Below are 18948 nucleotides of genomic sequence, written 5' to 3' on the forward strand. Positions count from 1 at the left end.
AAGTGAAGGACCTTTTGGATAAGGGGCTGATTCATCCTAGTTCTTGCCCTTACTGTTCACCGGTTTTGTTGGTGCAAAAGAGTGATGGTTCTTGGAGAATGTGCATTGATTATCGTGTACTCAACAAGATAACCATAAAGATTTCCAATTCCAAGGATTGATGACATCTTGGATAGATTGGAAGGGTCAGCCATTTTCAGTCACATAGATCTTAAGAGTGGGTATCATCAGATACGCATTCGTCCAGAGAATGTGTTGAAGACAACTTTTAGAACTAGCTTTGGGTTGTATGAGTTTTTAGTTATGCCATTGGGGCTTACGAATGCTCCTGCCACTTTTAATTGGATGATGGATAGAATCTTCCATGAGCATAGGGATTTTGTGGGCACTTTCTTTGATGCCATGATTGTGTACTCAAAAGATGAGGCAGAGCACAAGAAGCATCTAGCAATTGTGTTTGCTGAACTCAGCAAGCATAGGCTGATTGTAAATGCAAAGAAAAGTGAATCCTTCATGCCTAAGACACTTTCTGTGGCACATTATCTCTAAGGATGGAGTGTGCATGGATCCTGCAAAGATTGAAGCCATTCGCAGCTGGCCACAGCTTAAGAATTTGCATGAAGTACGAAGCTTCTTGGGCTTATGCTCGTACTACAGGCAATTTATATGCCATTTTGCTGAAATTGCTTCACCACTCTATGCTATGCAGAAGAAGGGAGCATCCTTCGTGTGGGCTGAAAAACAAATTGCAGCATTTGAGATGCTAAAAGAAAAGCTTACCATAAACCCAGTATTGATCTCACCAGATCTTCGGAAAGCTTTTCACATCCAAGCTGATGCATGTGGAAAGAATGGCCTTGGAGCGGTCATTATGCAGGAAGGACGGGTAGTGGCCTATGAGGGTAGAATTTTGCAGGATGATGAGAGACATCTGAGCATTTATGAGAAGGAATTGCCCTCGCTACGTGGAAGCACTATTTGCTTGGGCCTGATTTCACAGTGCAGACAGATCATCAATCTTTGAGATATTTCCTCACTCATACGGAGTTATCTGAGAAGCATATGCAATGGGCCAATTTCTTATCCATAATTTCACTTTCAGATAGTGCATGTGGAAGGTAAAAAGAATGTAGTGGCCGATGCATTGTCAAGGAAGCCTCAGGATTCCGCAGTAACCATTGCTTACCACAGTGAGTTGGATACAATGAAGGACCAGTATGCTTAGGATGAGGATTTCTCAAGGATTTATAACCAGCTATCTAATGATTAGCAGCATGACCATTATACTCTCAGAGATGGCTTCATTATGATGCATGGACGCCTTTTGTGTCACAAAGCAACTAAGGTCAAAGGTTATAATAGAAAGTCATGCTCCACCGTATGCAAGACATAGAGGCATTGATGCTACGGTTAAAGCAGTGGAACACTTTTTCTATTGGCCAGCTTTGAGACGGGATGTGGATGCCTTTGTCAGAACATGCATCATCTGCCAGAAGGTCAAGTTTGACAGTTAGAAGACGCCTGGATTGTTGCAGCCACTGCCAATCCCAGATAGACCGTGGGAGAGCATTGCCATGGATTTTATATTGATCTTCCTAGGATGCCTACGGGGAATGATGGTCTCTGGACTATTATATATGCCCGTTCAGTAAGCAGGAACAATTCATTCTAGTAAGGAAGAAAATTACAGCAGATCATATGGCAAAGTTGTCTATCGTAAGTGAGAGATCCGCGCATGACGAGTCTCTTTTGGAGAGGGCTCTTCGAAAATATGGGCACTACGCTGAGATTTTCATCTTCTTTTCATCCTCGGTCAGATGGGTAGTCAGAAGAGGCTAATTTGACTGCTCTTGATTTGCTGAAACGCTATGTGTCTGAGCATAAGACACAATGGAAGCAGTTTCTACCCTTAGTAGAATTTTCTTACAACAATATTGTGCATTCCACTGGGAAAGCTCCTTTTGAAATAGTGGAATGAGGCACGAAAGTTCCACCTATCTTGCATACAAAGGATAAGATTTTCGAAGCTGATAGGTATGTTGAAAGCATGGATGTGGCTTATAAGAAGGTGAAGCAAGCTCTCCAGAAGACTCACGCAAAGCAAAAGAAGGCAGCTGATCGTCACCATCGTGAATTGATATTTAATGAAGGTGATTGGATTCTTTTGTGCTTTGAAAAGGCAAGGCTGAAAAAGAAAAGGGGCAAGACCGGTTGTTCCCCAACCTCAACATGATATATTATGGGCCTTTTCAAGTTTCAGAGAAGCTAAGTGATGTAGCTTACAGGTTGAAGCTACCGGATCACTCGAGGATTCACAATGCTTTCCATGTGAGTCTCTTTAAGCCTTTCAAGGGTGATGTGCCAGAGGATATGCCTGATGAGACACAACCAGAGGTTGAGGAATTGGATGAGATCCTAGTACCAAAGCAAATTTTGGCACATAAGGAAAGGAAGATCACAGGTAGAGTTTCCCGCCACTACTTGGTAAAATTCAGAAATTATTCTCCATTACCTGCAAAGTGTTTGGAAGAGGGTGATCTGGCAGATACCCAGATGCTTATAAGCTTGAGCCGACTTTGGTTGTGGCTTCTTCAGGCTCAACAAAGCATAGGTCTGGAGCATTGCCTGATGCTCAAGAGAGGGGTAGTACCTCTGTCTCTATGTTACAGACACGCTAAGATATTTAGAGGTCGCTTGGTGACATTGTTTGTTTCACCCAAGGTACTGCTTGCTGACAGTATATCTGCCTTGGGACTTCTATGATCAGTGTACTAGTCACTATGAGTGGGTTTTTGCACTTTATATGGATTGTTATCCTAGGTTCTAAACAATCAGATATGCTGTTTTCAATGGCAATACATGCTTTCATGATGGTATATTCACATGTATTTCAGTTACTGCATATCCTTGTAACATCCAGATGCAATTGAGGTCGCTTGCCATGTTTCAAGAGAGGGGTATGTCACGAGGGCATGAGTCTAGATACTCACATGTGGCCTCGACCGCGCAAATCAAGTGGCGAGGTCACGGGATGAGGGTGTGCAAGTTTCCCCCTAGGAAATTGAGCATTGCAGCCCATGCAGCCCCCTTTTGGAAAGGAAGGCCTTGGGAAGAGATTGGATGGGCAAGAATGGCGCAGGGGCATTACGTAGGAAAGGAAGCCTCACGGAGGTTGGCATCTGCATGGAGAAGAGGCGAGGCGAGAGAGCGTCTGTGTCCGTACAACAGTACGGATGGTTGTGCGGGCAATAAATGCGGCAGTACGGATGGCTGCGCAGGCAATAAATGCGATTGTATGGATGGGCTGCGTATGCAATAAATGTTGTACGGAACATTGGTACGGACAGCCGTACACTGATACGGACAGCCATACGAGTCATTAATTCCTCGAGTGTACGGACGGTAGACAGGCTCCCGAAACTTCCACGTGGTACTCTTGATTGCAGCTAAGGGCTTCCATCGACTTGCTTGCAAAAACTAGATTCTTACGCACAAGTCTACCATACAATTTGTACCGGCTTGTGAAGGGGCTGGTGTTGGCCTTTTATTCACCTCGTGAGCTTTTTGCAAAGGCTTTGGGCTGCGTGTACAAGCGTTTGGGTCCAGGGTGTTGGGTGTAGCCCACTACGTGGCCATGTGAGCAGAAAGCTGTAGGGAGTTGTGCATTGGCTTGTGCAAGAGCTTGGGATGAACTTCGGGCTGGTAAAGGGTTCACACATGCTTTCTAGTGATTGCCCAAGAGCAATGGGCCGTGTTTTTTAAGAGACTTGCTTGGCAGGGTGATCACAATGAATGCTTGCAGATATTGTTTGTACTTCTGAGCACCGGGGGCAGCTCAGTTATGCTTTCACCCATTGTTGGGTATTCCCGTAATCAGTGAACACTTGGGATTGTCTGGGGGAGTGTGTGGCCTTGCTTGGGCTGAAGATAATAGCTGCCCATGTTAAATGCAGGTGTTTGCAATGAGTATGGATGCCTATGGTCACATGGGTGTGAAAGCAAAGCCCCGCACGGCTAATGTGTTGTGATATTGACGCCTGCTGGGTGAGGGAAGAGCATTGAATGCGAGTGATTTGGTACTCACTATGTTATCTCCTTGTAGCACTTTTCAATTAATATAGAAATACCGAAAGGAGCGCCAAGGCTTTGGGGCTAGTTTGTGTCTTTGTATTTGAGCAGAAGCGCTCTAGCTCCCCCTATCTCTTCGTGGAGTGTTTGCTCACTATTCTTTTGTGAAGGCTTTTGTGTGGTTAGTGTTTTACCGCCCTCTTGTTAGCCTTGAGGCTGGTTTCATTATCTCCCTTGCATGTACGAGGATTAATCTTAGGCCTTTGTGTGGACCTAGTTTCTCATGTCTGCAAGAGGTACGATGGAGGCAAACACAACACATAACCATAACATTCTTTTTGGAGTACTACTCCCAAGTAGAGAACCTCAAAATTGAATACATGACCAAGTGATGACAAAAGTTCCAAAATGTTGGACTTTAGAAGGTCCAATCTTTATCTTTATCTTTATCTTTATCTACCACAAAATTTGTTTCTTCATTTGCTAATGAAGTTCTTACTTCAACCATATTTGCCTTTCCTTGCCTTGCCTTTCTTCTTCTCATTGCAAAACTTCTCACAGTGACTATTTTTGCCACAATTAGTGCAAGGATTAATCCTATAGCAATCTTTTTCAAGATGATTGGTCTTGCCATAGTGCTTACATGCTTTGTACTTGCTTTTTGAGAACTTCACTGTAAGTGCTTGAGTTTGATCTTCCACCTTCCTTGAAGTCTTCTTTCTCTCTTCTTCTTGTAGAGCACGGATGATGCTCTCTGGTGTCGGTTGGGGAAGAGTCTTCAAAGTAGTCACAACATAGTCAAAGTCCCGAGACATACTCTTCAAGAGCAGCGAGGGGCTCATGTGCACACGTTATCACCCTTCTGTTTTATCCTCCAAATTTCCTAGAACATAAGCAATCATACTGAAACAATCTCCTTGAACAAGTCATCTAGTGTCTAAATTAACTCCATCTGCATTGATCCCCACACAGCTGCCTGCTACCGCCGCAGGCTCGTATCGAGCTGTCTAGGAGCTGTGTTAAAATGTACAAACTACTTAACTAATCAAATCACGGGTGATGGCACAAAGAATAGGCTCATATCGAATTGCCTAGGAGCTGTGTTGAAACTTTCAAACTACTGAACTAATCAAATCACGAGTGATGGCACAAAGAATATCCACCCAGCCAACAACCTCCATAAAAGTAAGCACAACAGATTAAAACGTGATTTCATTTCAGCAAGCCTTTGCAGAGCCCTCATCTCCCTAGACGAATCTAGATGCCATGTGTATCATCTTCACTAACTGGAGAGTTGAGTGAGGCCAATTGTATCATAAGGTTACTCATAGTGTTGACATGAGCTGCAATAGAGTCTCCATCCATCTTTAGTTGAAAGAACTTAATCTTCAAAGTCAATTTAGAGTTATAAGAGTTACCACCAAATAGCACATCTAACTTATGCCAAGCCTCATAAGGAGATTCCAAATCTAAAATATGATGCACATAATCATCTCCTAAACCTAATGAAATAATTGCATAGGCTTTCTCTAGCCTTTTAGCATCTCCTGGTATTGTTGAAGTAGAGTCACTTGTCTTTTCCTTACCTTTGGTAGTAGTGGATTCACCCTCTTGTGGTAAATGATTCCCTGGCTTGACTAAATCATCCAGGAGGCGAGGTTACGGAAGCAGAGGGTTTATTGTTGCTTTGTGGATTTCCGCAAGGCATTTGACATGGTCCTGAGAGCCCGCCTCATACGGCACCTACAAGACTTGGGTTATGACCAGGAGATCATTTGGGCTGTCATGGCACTTTCCGAGAGAGTTTCTGGCAGAGTTCGAGCAGGATCTGAGTGGACAGACGAGATCATGAGCACCATCGGGGTCAAACAAGGGTGTCCTTCGTCACCTACCTTGTTTGGCCTCTATATTGACGAGCTTGAGACAGTGATGCGGACACAGGGGAGTGTAGGTTACTCTCTTGCAGGCACGCTGATCCAGATTTTGCTCTATGCAGATGATGTGGCTCTCTTGTCTTCCTCAGCAGAGGGGCTTCAGAGACACCTAGATGAACTACAGTCCTTTTGTGAGTCTCATGATTTGAAGGTCAACCTGGGTAAAACCAGGGTCATGATCTTCAATACATCTCGAGCCATCATGCATCAGGAGCAGTTCACATTTGCGGGGTCATCTGTTGAGATAGTTTCATCATACACTTATCTTGGGGTTATCTTCTCCGGACCCAGCTTCACTATGAAACCCGCAATGCAGGCACGCTTGAGTAGAGGGTATGCCTCATTGGCCAGACTAGAGAGGCAATGCTTCCACTTGCACTTTCAGGATCCACGCGCCACCCCCTTTACAGCTAGATGTTGCATTTCAAGTCATCACATATCTGTACCGAGTTAGGGAATATGGGGATTATACCTCGGGGCGTAGCAGGCTACCATGGATAGCTCTATCCTCTTCTATGGCACTTGCAGTAGAAGGAGATCAGAAATGCTGGTATGCATGTACAGAGAGATGGTTTGAGCGACTAGGGCTCTACATGGATAGACTACCTCCCTTCCAGTATAGCACGGATGCTCCGTTTTCTCCCCTCTTATCACATGAGGTCAACCAGGTTATCCGTGAGGATCTACTACACCTACACACTTTTCGGACCTGGTTGGGACCGAGTGAACTCCCAGTGAAGCTTAGCTTCTACAGAGATCACTTCTTACATATCACAGCGGAGGGTTTCATTGACCCACCAAGATACACACATTTTCACCTACCCCACTCGCTAAGGATCTCTCTTGGGCAGTTCCGGGTCTCTTCACACAGACTTCGCATCGAGAGCGGTAGAGCAGAGCGACTACCCAAGGAGCGGCACATATGCACACTGTGTGACATACAGGAGGTTGAGACAAAGGAGCATTTCATCTTTAGGTGTCCTGTGTACTATGAGATCCGAGGACGTTTCTACTGCCTCTTCAGGGATAGTTATGGGATTTTAGCCCATTTCCTCTCCTACCCAGACCAACGGTGTTTGGCAAGTTTCATTCATGAGGCACTTAGACACCACGAGAGGATACTCTGAGCACAGAGACAGGAGCAGGCTTCTTCCTCGGTTGATCCCTCTCAGAGCTCTATCACGAAGTTCTTTCAGTTAGATCACATGGACCCCCACGAGACGAGGCCTCGACATGACCGTGACCCGGAGCCCGTGACCCGATAGCTCAGACAAAGGGTCGACACATAAATCACACTTGGAGACATCCCCTCCTTGTTTAGAGTTGAAGCCCGACTGGCAGGGGTCACAATAGCCCTGGTTAGACGCAGAGCTACGACCAGGAGACGTGCCACGACCGCACCTCTGAGCGACCGATAGCACTCTATTGCCGACTTCCTGTCTGCACTGCCTCATCCATCTTGATATCTTGCTGCTGCCAATGATGATGATGATATTGATGATGATGCTGAGATTGATATATAGTCGACCATCGACATGACTATGTTGTGCTTAGGACTTAGCACTGCCATTCTGCATTTTTGCACTTTTCATTGATATGGATGCTCGTTTAGTAGCTCCACTACCACAGCTTGTAGTATCAGGATTTTCACAGTCTCATAGACCCATCGGTCTTCCCAAGACTTTAATAAACTTTCGTTCTTTCTTTCTTTCTTTCTTTCTTTCTTTCTTTCTTTCATAGGCACAAACTCAATTTTCATTTGCCAAGTCTTAAAGCCTTGGCCATCAAATTTGTCTATCTTAAAGGTAGCCATGAGAGAGTCTTACCTTTAAGATTTAGGCAGTGTCTGCTCTCTTACGAATGGCTATAAATCTCAACCATACAGGTGCATATGCAAGGCTCCAGGAAATTTTGCTCCTGCGAGCCCTCTCCCTCCCTCCCGCAGCCTCTACCCCCCTAGCTCAGCCCCGCCTCGGCCGCCCTCACCCCCTTGCCTCTCCGCCCTTACCCCCTCGCCCCTCCGCCTCACCTCCGCCCCTCGCTTCACCCCGCCCCCTCGCCCCCCGCCCCTCGCCTCACCCCCGCCCCTCGCTTCACTCCGCCCTCACCTCCTCGCCCCTCCGCCTCACCCCCTTGCCTCTCCACCCTCTCCGCCCTCACCCCCTCACCCCTCCGCCTCACCCTCCGCCTCACCCCCTCGCTTCGCCCTCCCCCACCCCCTCGCCCCTCCGCCTCACCTCCCCTCGCCCCTCCGCCTCACCCCCTCGCTTCGCCCTCCCCCACCCCCTCGCTTCACCCGCCCCCCGCCCCCCCTCGCTTCGCTCTCCCCCGCCCCTCGCTTCACCCCGCCCCCTCGCTACGCCCGCCGCCCCCCGCCCCTCCCGCCCCCCCGCCCCGCCCCCTCCCACCCTTCCGCCTCGCCCCGCCCCACCCCAGCCGTCCCCCGCCCCCGCCTCCTCTTCACCCCACCCGCCCTCCATCCTCAGCCCCCACCCCCGCCACCTCCGCCTCCCGGCTTCCCGCCCTCGTTTCCACCGCCCTCCGCCCTCTAAACTTGCCGCTTTCCACCTCCGCCCTCGCCTGCGCCTCCGCTTCCCCACCCGACTCGCGTCACCCCGTTTCGCCTTACCCGTCTTCATCACACCCAAGCTCCACCCCCCCACATCTATCCCCCCCTTTTTTGGGTGGCAGCCTCTTCTTCATCGGAGGTCTCGCAGTTTGTCTTGGCGGTATGGCGGCTCCCTGCCCGGAACTGGAGGCCCAGTCGGACCCTCCCTCTCCAGATGCCTACCGCGTTATCTTGACAGAGCAACAATCGTCTCGGATTTAGGAGGTTGCCAATGACTTTGCCCTTACCTCTGTCTATGGCAAAGTCATTGGACATTCCCCCTCCAGATCAGCGATCAGGGACTGGCTCCAGTCCACTCTCATGCTAGAGGACAGCCACATTGAGGAGGTGGCCCTTATGGGAAGGGGCATCTTCTGGCTCAAACTCTCCACTGCGAAAGCTGCGAGCAACCTGATTGCTGGTTCCCCCACATCTGTGGATGGAAAGATCATTATGATAGTCCCTTGGTACCGTGGATTCAGTGCAGCGGATTTTGATACTCGGTTCCGCATACCTCGCCATCCAGTGACGCTAGTTTTTCCAAGCCTTGTTGCTGAGCTGCGGCCGATTGTCAGGGACCTAGGCTCCCACTTTGGCTGGGTTATGCATGACACTTTCGCCGACGCGGTTACTACGGCAGGAGCCCCCCGAGTCCGTGTGGCTATGGCGGACCCTGCGACTCTCCTTGCAGTGATTGAGATCGTGACAGATGCCGGCAGCATTACCCAGAGCATGGTAGTCACAGGACAGCCAGGCCAGTGCCTGAGGTGTCCCGGCTTTGGGCACCTGGCTGCTATTTGTTCACGATTCTCCAGTTCCTCTCAGTCCCCCCCGCCCCCTCCCCCTCCGCCCCCTCCCCCCCCCTCCGGGCAGCCACGTCAGGAGGAGCAGAGGCAGCCGGAGTCCGGTCCAGAGTTAGCTGGCGGTTGGACTGAGGTCAGAAGGAAAAGAGGAAAGAATAAGAAGATTTCTGAAAAAGGCAAGGAGGCAGAGGTTTCCCAACTTGCAGCAGCACCTCAAAGACCTGACAGGCAGCCGCCCCAGGGTCCTGGGAGAGCTTCTTCTTCGGCGGTAGCCCGGCCTCCACAGCCTCAGGTCCCCCTCTCTTCCACTCCCCAGCCCCCTTCCACTCACTCCCAGCCCCTTCCCCAGTCGCACCCCCCTCTTCCGGACCCACAGCTTCAGCCCCCGCCGCTTCCTCTTCAGTCTCCTCCTCTTCCTTCTCAGCCCCAGTCCCAAGTGCAGCCCGATCCCCCCCTCGCCTCTCTCAGTTCTCCTGCAGTGTCAGCTGTAACGATGGTTCCTCAGCCGCGGGCAGCCCCCACTACCCCTCCTCCACCCCCCCCGCTAGTCGCCTCCGTGGAGTCGGAGTTGCCTACCCCCCAGCCACCTCCCCCTTCCCCTCCACAGGCAGGACACCCTGAATCTACACCACCACTGAAGCAATCTTCCCTGTCCGCTAGCCCCTCAGTTGCAGACTCTGGTGGGCCTCAGCTTCAGGAGAGAGAGCTTCCTCGCCACTTTTACAGATCTGGCCCCTGGGACTACTTGGATGTGGCTGACCTTGGGACCTTCCCTGCTTGTCTCAACATCAGTATCTTCCTGCTCCGCAAAGGGGCGGATGGGAAGATCGCAGCCTTGGCCCCGAGGGATGGCCCTAGCTTTGCTTTCACATTCCTCAGCGACGGCACCGAGACTTGGACAAACGACTCGGTCTGGGAGGCTCTCAGAGAGCATACGCACGCTCAGGTTTGCTCCTGGATAGGCCCGTCCGGTGGACAGCTTCTCGAGACTCAGCGGTCCGAGGGTGACGTGCGCCTGCGGTGGCGTTGCGCCGCCAAACGCTTCAGATTGATTGTGATCCTCAAGCCCCCTCTGTCGTGGCCCCTCCCCCAGGATGTCAGAGCCTGGACCCCTCAGAAACTCCGAGCCTTCTACGGGATGACTACTTCAAAGATCTCGAGTTGGCTCGAGAAAGCGTTTGTTCATGGCACCAAAGGACTCACGCCTTTGCTAAAGGTGTTGAAGAACGGGCAGGACGACCCCGCCTCCCCCTCCAAACCTTCTCATAAGCGTCACCGTCTCCACTCCGAAATGTTAGCTTCTTCATCGACATCAGCCGCGAGCAGACAGTTGTTCGCAGCCTACCAGTCCTCACCATGAGCCTACACCTTGTCTCCTGGAATGTGAACGGGTTTCATTCTTCTGGCACCCGTGGTCCTAGGAAGCTCATCTTGAGACAGGAACTTCAGCCAACAGTGATTGGTCGCTTGGATATACTTCTGCTCCAGGAGCACAAGCTTTCTGAGGCTCATTCCCGTAGCTGCGGGAAGATTCTCCCTGGACGCTCTCACACTTATTAGGAGCCCTCGATCGGCGCACAGGGAAGGAGTGGCGGTGTCTGTACTTCCGTGTGCGAGCAATTAGCCCAGGGAGTTTTTGGTGATGGTACGTTGATCCCAGGCCGTGCCCTTTGGGTAGGCCTAGAGTTGGAGGGTTCCAAAATAGGAATCCTCAACATCTATGCTCCCACAGACCTCCAATGCAGAGCCACCTTCTGGAGGACACTCACAGGGATTCTCCCAGACATGGATTCCTGGATTGTTGGAGGTGACTTCAACAATATGGAGACCTTGGAGGACCAGCACGGCAGAGGACCAGAGTTTACAGGTATGTCTCAGGCAGAGCAGTCCGCTTGGGACTCATTTATCTTCGCGACAGGAGGTAGGGACAGCTGGAGAGACCCGTCCTTCCGTCGTTGGCACGGGAGCTTGGACTTCTCGTGGGGCTTCCGCAGGGAAGGAGGCAGACTCTTGGAGAGGCTGGATAGATTTTATGTCAGTGATTGGGCCATCAGCAGAGGCGGTCAGGCGGGTATAATTCCAGGGACGACACTTTCCGACCATGCGCCTGTGCTCTTATCATTAGACTCGGTAGTTCAGTCCCTTCCCCCTTGTTCGTGCTGGATTCCCGACTCCATCTTCTCGAGGGAGGACGTGCGCAGCAGTATCGGTAGCCTATGGGACAGAGATTGGGGCTAGTGCGTGGATCTCGTTGATTCGGTGGCGCAGGCTTTGCAGGAGTCCAGCCAGATTTGCCAGCTCGCAGCCCTACAAGTTCGACAGGAGTGGTGGGGCAGAGAGAGAGCTCTTCGGAGGGACCTCGCGCTTTCTTCACCTCCTTCTGGGATCAGATCCATCAGCCCCTCCTAGCAGCCCTCCAGAGGATTTTCAGCAGCGGATATATGCCAGAGAGCCTCTCCTCAGGACTGATTTGCCTCATCCCGAAGGGAGGAGATCGACAGGAGATCGTCAGTGGCGCCCGATCACCCTCCTCACCACTGCCTACAAAATCCTTGCCAAGATGATCAGCGCCAGAGTTCGGCCTCTACTTCCTGACCTCATTCATGACACTCAGACAGGCTTTGTCCAGGATCGCAGTATCCTAGATAATGTCTTCACCTTCTCAGAGGCGGCGGAGTGGGCTCAACACAGTGGGTCACATTTAGCCATCCTACTTCTCGACTTTGAGAAGGCCTACGATCGAGTGGACTGGTCCTTCCTGGAGGGTACTTTGGAGCGACTAGGTTTCCCAGCAGGATGGATTCAGGGTATTTCAGCGTTATACAGGACAGCTTCTAGCAGGGTCATCATCGGCGGCAGGATGGGAGAGTGATTTAGTTTGGAGAGATCAGTGCGTCAGGGCTGCCCCCTTGCTCCTTACCTGTTTCTCTTCTTCGCCGAGGCTATGACATACTACCTTCAGGCGAGGTCGACCGGGATCCGGGGTGTTCGCCTTCCCATCAGGGAGGACACGGAGCTCCTGGATTCGGAGTATGCAGATGACACAGCACTGTATGTCCAAGATGATGAGATGATGCTGGAGAGGGTGAGGATGGCCCTAGAGGTCTTCTGTTCGGCAGCCGGTGCTGAAATCAACTGGAACAAATCAGTTGGTTTTCTCACAAACCCCAGGGCGTGCTCACAGTGGGGGAGGTTTTTGGGTTTCAGGTGGATCCCGCGGGGACAGACAGCTAGATATCTCTGCTTTCAGGTCGGCCTGGATATCACGCCAGCTCAGCAGTTTCTCCCGGTGCTAGATTCCATTCGACGGAAGCTGGCTTTCTGGAGCACTGCTAAGCTCTCTCTTGCAGGTCGTGCTCTGGTAGTCAACCAGGTCCTCCTAGCCACGGCTTGGTATGTGGGCTTCCTGTTGGTGTTTCTCGAGATCCAGCGTGGCACAGCTTAGGAGGCTGGTCCGAAACTTCCTGTGGTCCGGGGGGGACGGTCTCAGAGATACCAGAGCCAGGGTTGCCTGGCAGACAGTCATTCTTCCGCAGGCTGAGGGTGGCTTGCGGGTCATCGATCCAGAGCTTCAATGTAAGGCCCTGCTGGGCAAGTTAGTTATCCGCGGTTTGACCCCGGGGGGGCAAACATGGAAGATGTTACTTCAGCAGGGGGTCGGTTCTTGTGTCCCGCGCCGAGGTGGAGAGTGGCTACCGTCCCTCAGGTGGATCTTCACTTCTGCCCCGCTCACTCAGCCCCGCTCCCCACTCGTTCGCAGCCTCCTCATGGTTTGGAGGCGGCTCCGCCTCAGTCTCATACAGTCCCCTCCTAGCTGTCAGGAGCAGATCGATCGCCAGCCGCTCATCTGGAACGGTCAGGTCAGAGATGCCGAGGGACTTCAGCTGGGGGAGAGATCACACATCAGGTGGGATGGCTGGATGCGGGAGCCAGCCCGATCCCTTCAAGTTTGGAGGGACACGTACAGACACTTGGAGACCGCTGCTCTAGCAGTCGCAGCTGGAGGTGCCCGTGGAGCTCAGGTGAGACGCACGGAGATAGACGGAGCGATTCCAGCTGATTGGTTGGTTCCACCCCAGATTCAGATCCTCATGCCTGGTGATGACCGTTGGCTGGGACAGTTCACCCCCCGTGGCATCCCACTGGTGGTTGCAGGTCGGATGGACGACACCTATGTTTCCTTCTTCGCGGTTATGGGGGACAGCCGACTCACGAGAGAGGATGTGCTCATCGACCCCCTACTCCCATGGCAGAGGGTTCGGGTCGTAGGCCTCGTGGGGAAGGTTTGGCGGACCGATCCCAGTATAGAGCAGGATCAGCTGCAATTATGGCGACTCTGGCTCTGGGAGGGGCGGGCCTTGTCAGAGCTTGATTGGGACCCAGGAGAGTGGAGATGGCCAGAGATTGTGACAGGTCAGGGGCCGATCTCTTTCTTTGCCTACAGCACGACATTGGGCAGGAGAGTTCTCGGGAGGATGCAGAGCCGCCCTCCCACCCAGCGGCCCAGTTGGTATGCTCAGGGTATCTCCAGGTTATTTTTGCAGGCCTTCTGGAAGGCTTTGTGGGAGAGCTGGCGGCCGCGGAAGATCTCCTACTTTCTTTGGCTTCTCGCCCACAAAGGTCTTCCAGTGGGGAGCTGGTTGCGGCAGGTAGGTCAGGATGGACATTGTCAAATCTGTCATGAGGACGAGGAGTAAAAAGCCTAATCGACAACGCGACCTTCACCCCGCCCACTGTTGCCCTCGCCCCGCGCGCTGCCTAGGTTCCGCCCTGCCACTCCCACCCTTCTCCCCCCGCGCCCTCCCCTCGCACCTTGGTCGCCGCCCTGCTCGCCTTGCTGCGAGCCCCCTCCGCTGGCTGAGTGCTCCCCCCTGCTGACTGGCTGCCCCCCTGCTCCGGTTCAGCCGCGAGCCTCTCCAGGATGGCGCATCCCCAGCCTTGGCCTGCTTGTTGGTGGCTTCCTTCCCGTGGCAGTGTGGTCTTCCAGGCTGGTCTTTTGCACCCTTCTCCCTCTCCGTGGAGTAGAACGCGTCTGGGTTGGGGGTGTTCGGGCTTTTGGAGGTGTCGAGCCACTTGTGGCATGGGGCCTTGCACTTCTTCGGAGGGGAGTATCTTCGGCTTCAGCTGTCTCCCTTGCCCTGGCGGTCCTCCACATTTGCACCTTCACAGTAGCAGTAGGTTCATCTTTCAGGAAGCGTCTCTCCTTTCCCGGTGGCATTTCTTTGGCGGGAGGTGGTTTGCCCTGCACTCTCCTGCTCCTCCGGAGTTGGAGTTCTCCTCGCAGCTTTGCCCTGGCGACATCGGCCATGGCCATCCCCCAGCAGTCCAGTTCGTGCCTCCCCGTGGTGGTGGTTGTGCTGCCCTCGTCCCTTCAGCATCTCCTGGCCGCGAGTGGTGCACTGGAGCTGGAAATACCTGGCCCTTGGACAACAACCCAGAGGGGTCGCGTCGGCTGGTGGCCTTTTTGCTTGGGTCTCTAAGCTTCTCAAGACTCAGAGTTCTTCTCGAAGATTCTTTTCCCTCAGGGCGGCGGCCCTCGACTCCTTCCTCAGGGATCCCTTCTCCTTTGGCTCTACTTCTTCTTGTCGCACCAGGAGGCTCCCCATGTGGGTTGAGGCCTGCAGGTGCGTGAAGCGGGCTACTGAAGTGCGGACTCGCCCCCCGTCAAGTGGTGGTTGCTCATGCTGGCAGGTCTCTTCCTATTGGCACCCTCGGGCGGGCACGATGGACGGGAGCTCAGCGGAGGAGGGATCCATACATGCTTGGATTACGAGTACCCCCAGGATTCACTTCATCAGGGATTATTGGTCGGCCTCGATTGTTGGATGTTGACTCAGAGGAGTCATATCAGTTGATGATTCACTGTTTCGAAGACTTTCTAGTACTTCCAGGATTCACTTCATCAGGGATCCGTAGCTTTTTTGGTTTCGCGGTTTACTGGTTTTCAGAAGACCCAGACTAGGGCTTTTTGTTTTGACAGCATTTTGCAACAGTTTTTTGCTTAGCCCTGTGTGGCTTGTAGTTTCGCAGGTGGGAGTTATCCCTGTGCTCCAGCATTGCTGTTGAGTCTCTTGTATTCCTTGTCTCGAAGTAATATAATTAGCCCTTCTTTTTTGCAAAAAAAATGAGGACGAGGAGTCACCAAAACACTGCCTGTGGAGCTGCACTCGCGCCCAGGAAGTGTGGAGGTGGACTTTCGGGATCCTCACTCGCGTAGCACCGGAGTTAGGTTTGATCTCTTGGGGCGCGTCCTGCTGGTGTAGCACCGCACCTGGTTTTCATCACCTGTTCGAGGCATGTCCGCAGGACCCCACGTTCCTTATCACGCAGGGGACGTGGGGGCCGCTCGAGAGCATTCCGCCGCACCTGGCAGAGGCTGGCACGGGATCTCAGGAGAGGCAGCCAGTCTGGGAGATTATTAGCAGCATCGCAGGATGGCACATTTGGACCTCGCGCTGCGCGCAGATCCTCGGTGGCACCTCCCTTTCGACTGCCCAGATCATGACTGACATCTGGAGTGAGATTATACACACCCTCAGAGGCTAGTGGGACCAGATACAGGGAGACTCCCAGGCTGGCCGGGAGAAGCGGAGACGTTTCCTCCGTGATTGGGACACACAGGGCCTCTTCTTCGAGCATACTTCGCAGGGCCTTCAGTGGCGCTACTCACCACCTCTCTGGCTGTTCATTCACACTCGCCTAATCCCTCCATGAGAGAGAGCTTTACTTTTTTGTTACCTTTTTGGGCTGCGTCCAATTTGTGAACGCAGCCCCGTCAGTTGCAAAGCTGACCTCATGTATCTTGTTTTCAAAGTAATATAATTAGCACTGTTTTTTCGGCAAAATACAGGTGCATATGCAAGCAATGAAATCAGAGAAGCCTAAACTTTTTGAAGCAGAATAATAATATGGCTTTCTCTTCACAAGCTTTGTCACTTTTCTATTGACATACATAGGTGCTTCTTCTTCTCTTTTGCTTTCACATATGAAGCATTGGAAGAGCAACATGATGAAGGCATTTCATCCAAACATATGTATATCAACCCAAAGCAAAAAGTGCATTCCACTATGTAAAAAAGCTTTTGGAATGAACACCCCCAAATTTAAGTTGATTTGGTCAATCATAAACAAAGCATTCTTCAAAAAAAGTACTTATAGAAACAGAAGCAAACTGGAGAGCTCAATTCGCACTGATAAAGAGAGACCATTAAAAGGGGTTCTTATGCAAAATGAAAGGTCTTATGCCAAAGAAGAGCCACCAAAGAGGAATTGCACAATGTTGTGCCAAGTCAACCAGGAGAGCTGCGCCAAGTTCGACTGGTTTTTTTGTTTATTTCTCCTCATCCACTAAAGCATTTGAGCTCAAAATTCATCAGGAGCTTCGTCATAGTGTCGCCCAACTTCAACTAGGAGTGCTGGTCAAATTTCTGCATCTACAGCCTGAATTTCGAAAAAGTGTGCCAGACATAGAACGCGTTGGTACGGGTAGTAGGACAATTCCGCGCCAATCTTGGAGCTGGAGGTGCGCCTAATGAGAAGGTTCTTCAGCTCAAAGGGCTTGGAGAATGGTCACCCAAGTGAAGAGCACAAGCTCTCACAAGAATTTTTCAAAAAGAGGCAAAATGGAGAGAAGGAGGTGGAGGTGAGGAAGAAGATGATGACGTGGCAAATTAGGAGGCTAAGGAGTTTTCTAGAGCCTACAGCTCTGATACCACATGTTGGGAGTCGTGGGAGCAAAGAGAAGCATCATGACAAGAGTTGAGAACACAAGAGAAGACCAAAATGTGTGTTCTATTGATTGTGAGAGAGAAGCCTCTAATTTATAGAGTGGGAGAGAGGGTATCCTAGATCATAGGCACCTCTCCTACATCAAAGGCAATCAGCCCTACATCACAGGGACTTCCTAAATCTTTGACACCTCCTTAAGAGGGCGGCTTGTATTGCATGACCACCTGTGTCATGGTCCTAGACACCTCATAGCACTAAGTGTACTATACTACACACACACACACAAACATGTGCCTGCTAGATGCACACATGCACCTTAGAACAAGCCCTTGATCACAAATATCCCAACAATTTTTTCTCCTGCTAATCATTCCTGCGTAACGTGACAATCATTCAGTGAGAAAGAAAGAAGAAGGAAGGTTTATTAACCTTTGGTCAAAAGACCCAAGGATCTATGAGACTGAAGAAAAACCAACTAAAAAAAAGCTCAAGGGGTGAGGCCACTAAAGTGGGCATCCACACCCAAGGCTGATGCCTGAGCGAATAATATCAATAGAGAGATAGACCACACTGTCATTGTGGGAGAATACACAAAAGAAGAAAGGGGATGGAGATCCCCATCAGTGGGCTGTCCCTCCCATCAGCTGACCATTTGAGTGATGGAACCTATGTATGCTATTTGTGGGACTAACTCCGTCAGTTGACTGAGGATAGAAGAGATGAGCTTGGTCAATAGTGGCTCTGGATCTACTTAGCGCTGGCACCGCTGAGGAAAGGAAATCAGTAATAGAGCATTGCTGGTGCTCATTCTAATCAGTCGATCTCGGCCCCTCCCTCCTTCTCTATAGTCTCCAACAGGTAGCTCGTTGTCTGACAAGCGCTACCATCACTCCAGTGGTCTATCTCCCCAAGTCGAATAGTAATGAGATGTCTCCAGTCCTCATGTGAGAGTCAACTCGAGGATGAGCCTGTTGTCTCGTGCTCTCCGGATCCTGGCTGTGTCATGTCCCTTGCTGCCGCTGGCCCAAGTCGCCAGAGAAGAAGTCAGTGATTGCCCTCTAACTGGACTCCAACCCAAAAGGAATGGACAGATAGAGAAGGAGCAAACAAAAAAGATAAGGAGCAGAAGCAGTGATGGGGACAGATGATGACATCAGGGCTGAGGTCAACTCAACAAAAAAGACATTAAAGATAGGGGGAAGGGTGTGGAACATTGGAGGACTGACCAGAACATAGGAGACAGGATGGGGAGGTGTGGAGCAGAGAGGCCAGAAGTTGGAGAACAGTCAGCCTGGAGAGGTTGCAACACAAGCTAGGACAGACAAGAAGTCGGGTGAAGGGGATGTAGCAAAGGGAAGGATGGACAAGCCATCCATGGGTAGCGAAGAGGATGATAGCAGGGAGGACGGCAAAGAGAACAGCTGAGTAGCTGAGGAGCAGGAGAATCTGGAAAGTTTACATTTGAGCTTCACCTATGATACATTCAAAATAGATCAATCTGCACCCGCACTAGAATGCATTGTCACAATGAGATTAAAGTGTGAATAAAGATTGGAAGGAGATACATAACAAAGTACTGATCTTAACATGAGTGCTGCTGATCATGGAAACAATAGAAGAAAATTTACCAAATTCCTTGAAGCTAGCCCCAGCTGTCTCATGATGGTGAAGGGCATGAAAGGATGCTTCTGCGAAATCCCTCATTGATTGCACCTCCTTTCTTATGTAGGCATCTTCACAGTTATAGATTTCCTGTACAAAAGAGTCATCTTGCTCTAGCTTGACATACAAAGTTACCAAGATGAAA

The 18948-nt window shown here is 51.1% G+C and overlaps 1 protein-coding gene across 1 annotated transcript in view; it reads right to left on the reverse strand.

The window, feature by feature from the left end:
- Positions 1 to 18948, reverse strand: part of LOC147895062 (uncharacterized) — a 133672-nt gene that overhangs the window by 89003 nt on the left and 25721 nt on the right. Inside the window, exon 6 of the mRNA XM_087384172.1 lies at positions 18770 to 18893. Within this exon, the coding sequence (XP_087240298.1) occupies positions 18770 to 18893 (124 nt within the window). The remainder of the gene's footprint in view (positions 1 to 18769; positions 18894 to 18948) is intronic.

Source organism: Dipteris shenzhenensis, chromosome 13, assembly GCF_047967505.1.
Source record: "Dipteris shenzhenensis isolate YYH24624 ecotype China chromosome 13, Dip_SZ_1.0, whole genome shotgun sequence".
In the NCBI taxonomy this organism is placed as follows: domain Eukaryota; kingdom Viridiplantae; phylum Streptophyta; class Polypodiopsida; order Gleicheniales; family Dipteridaceae; genus Dipteris; species Dipteris shenzhenensis.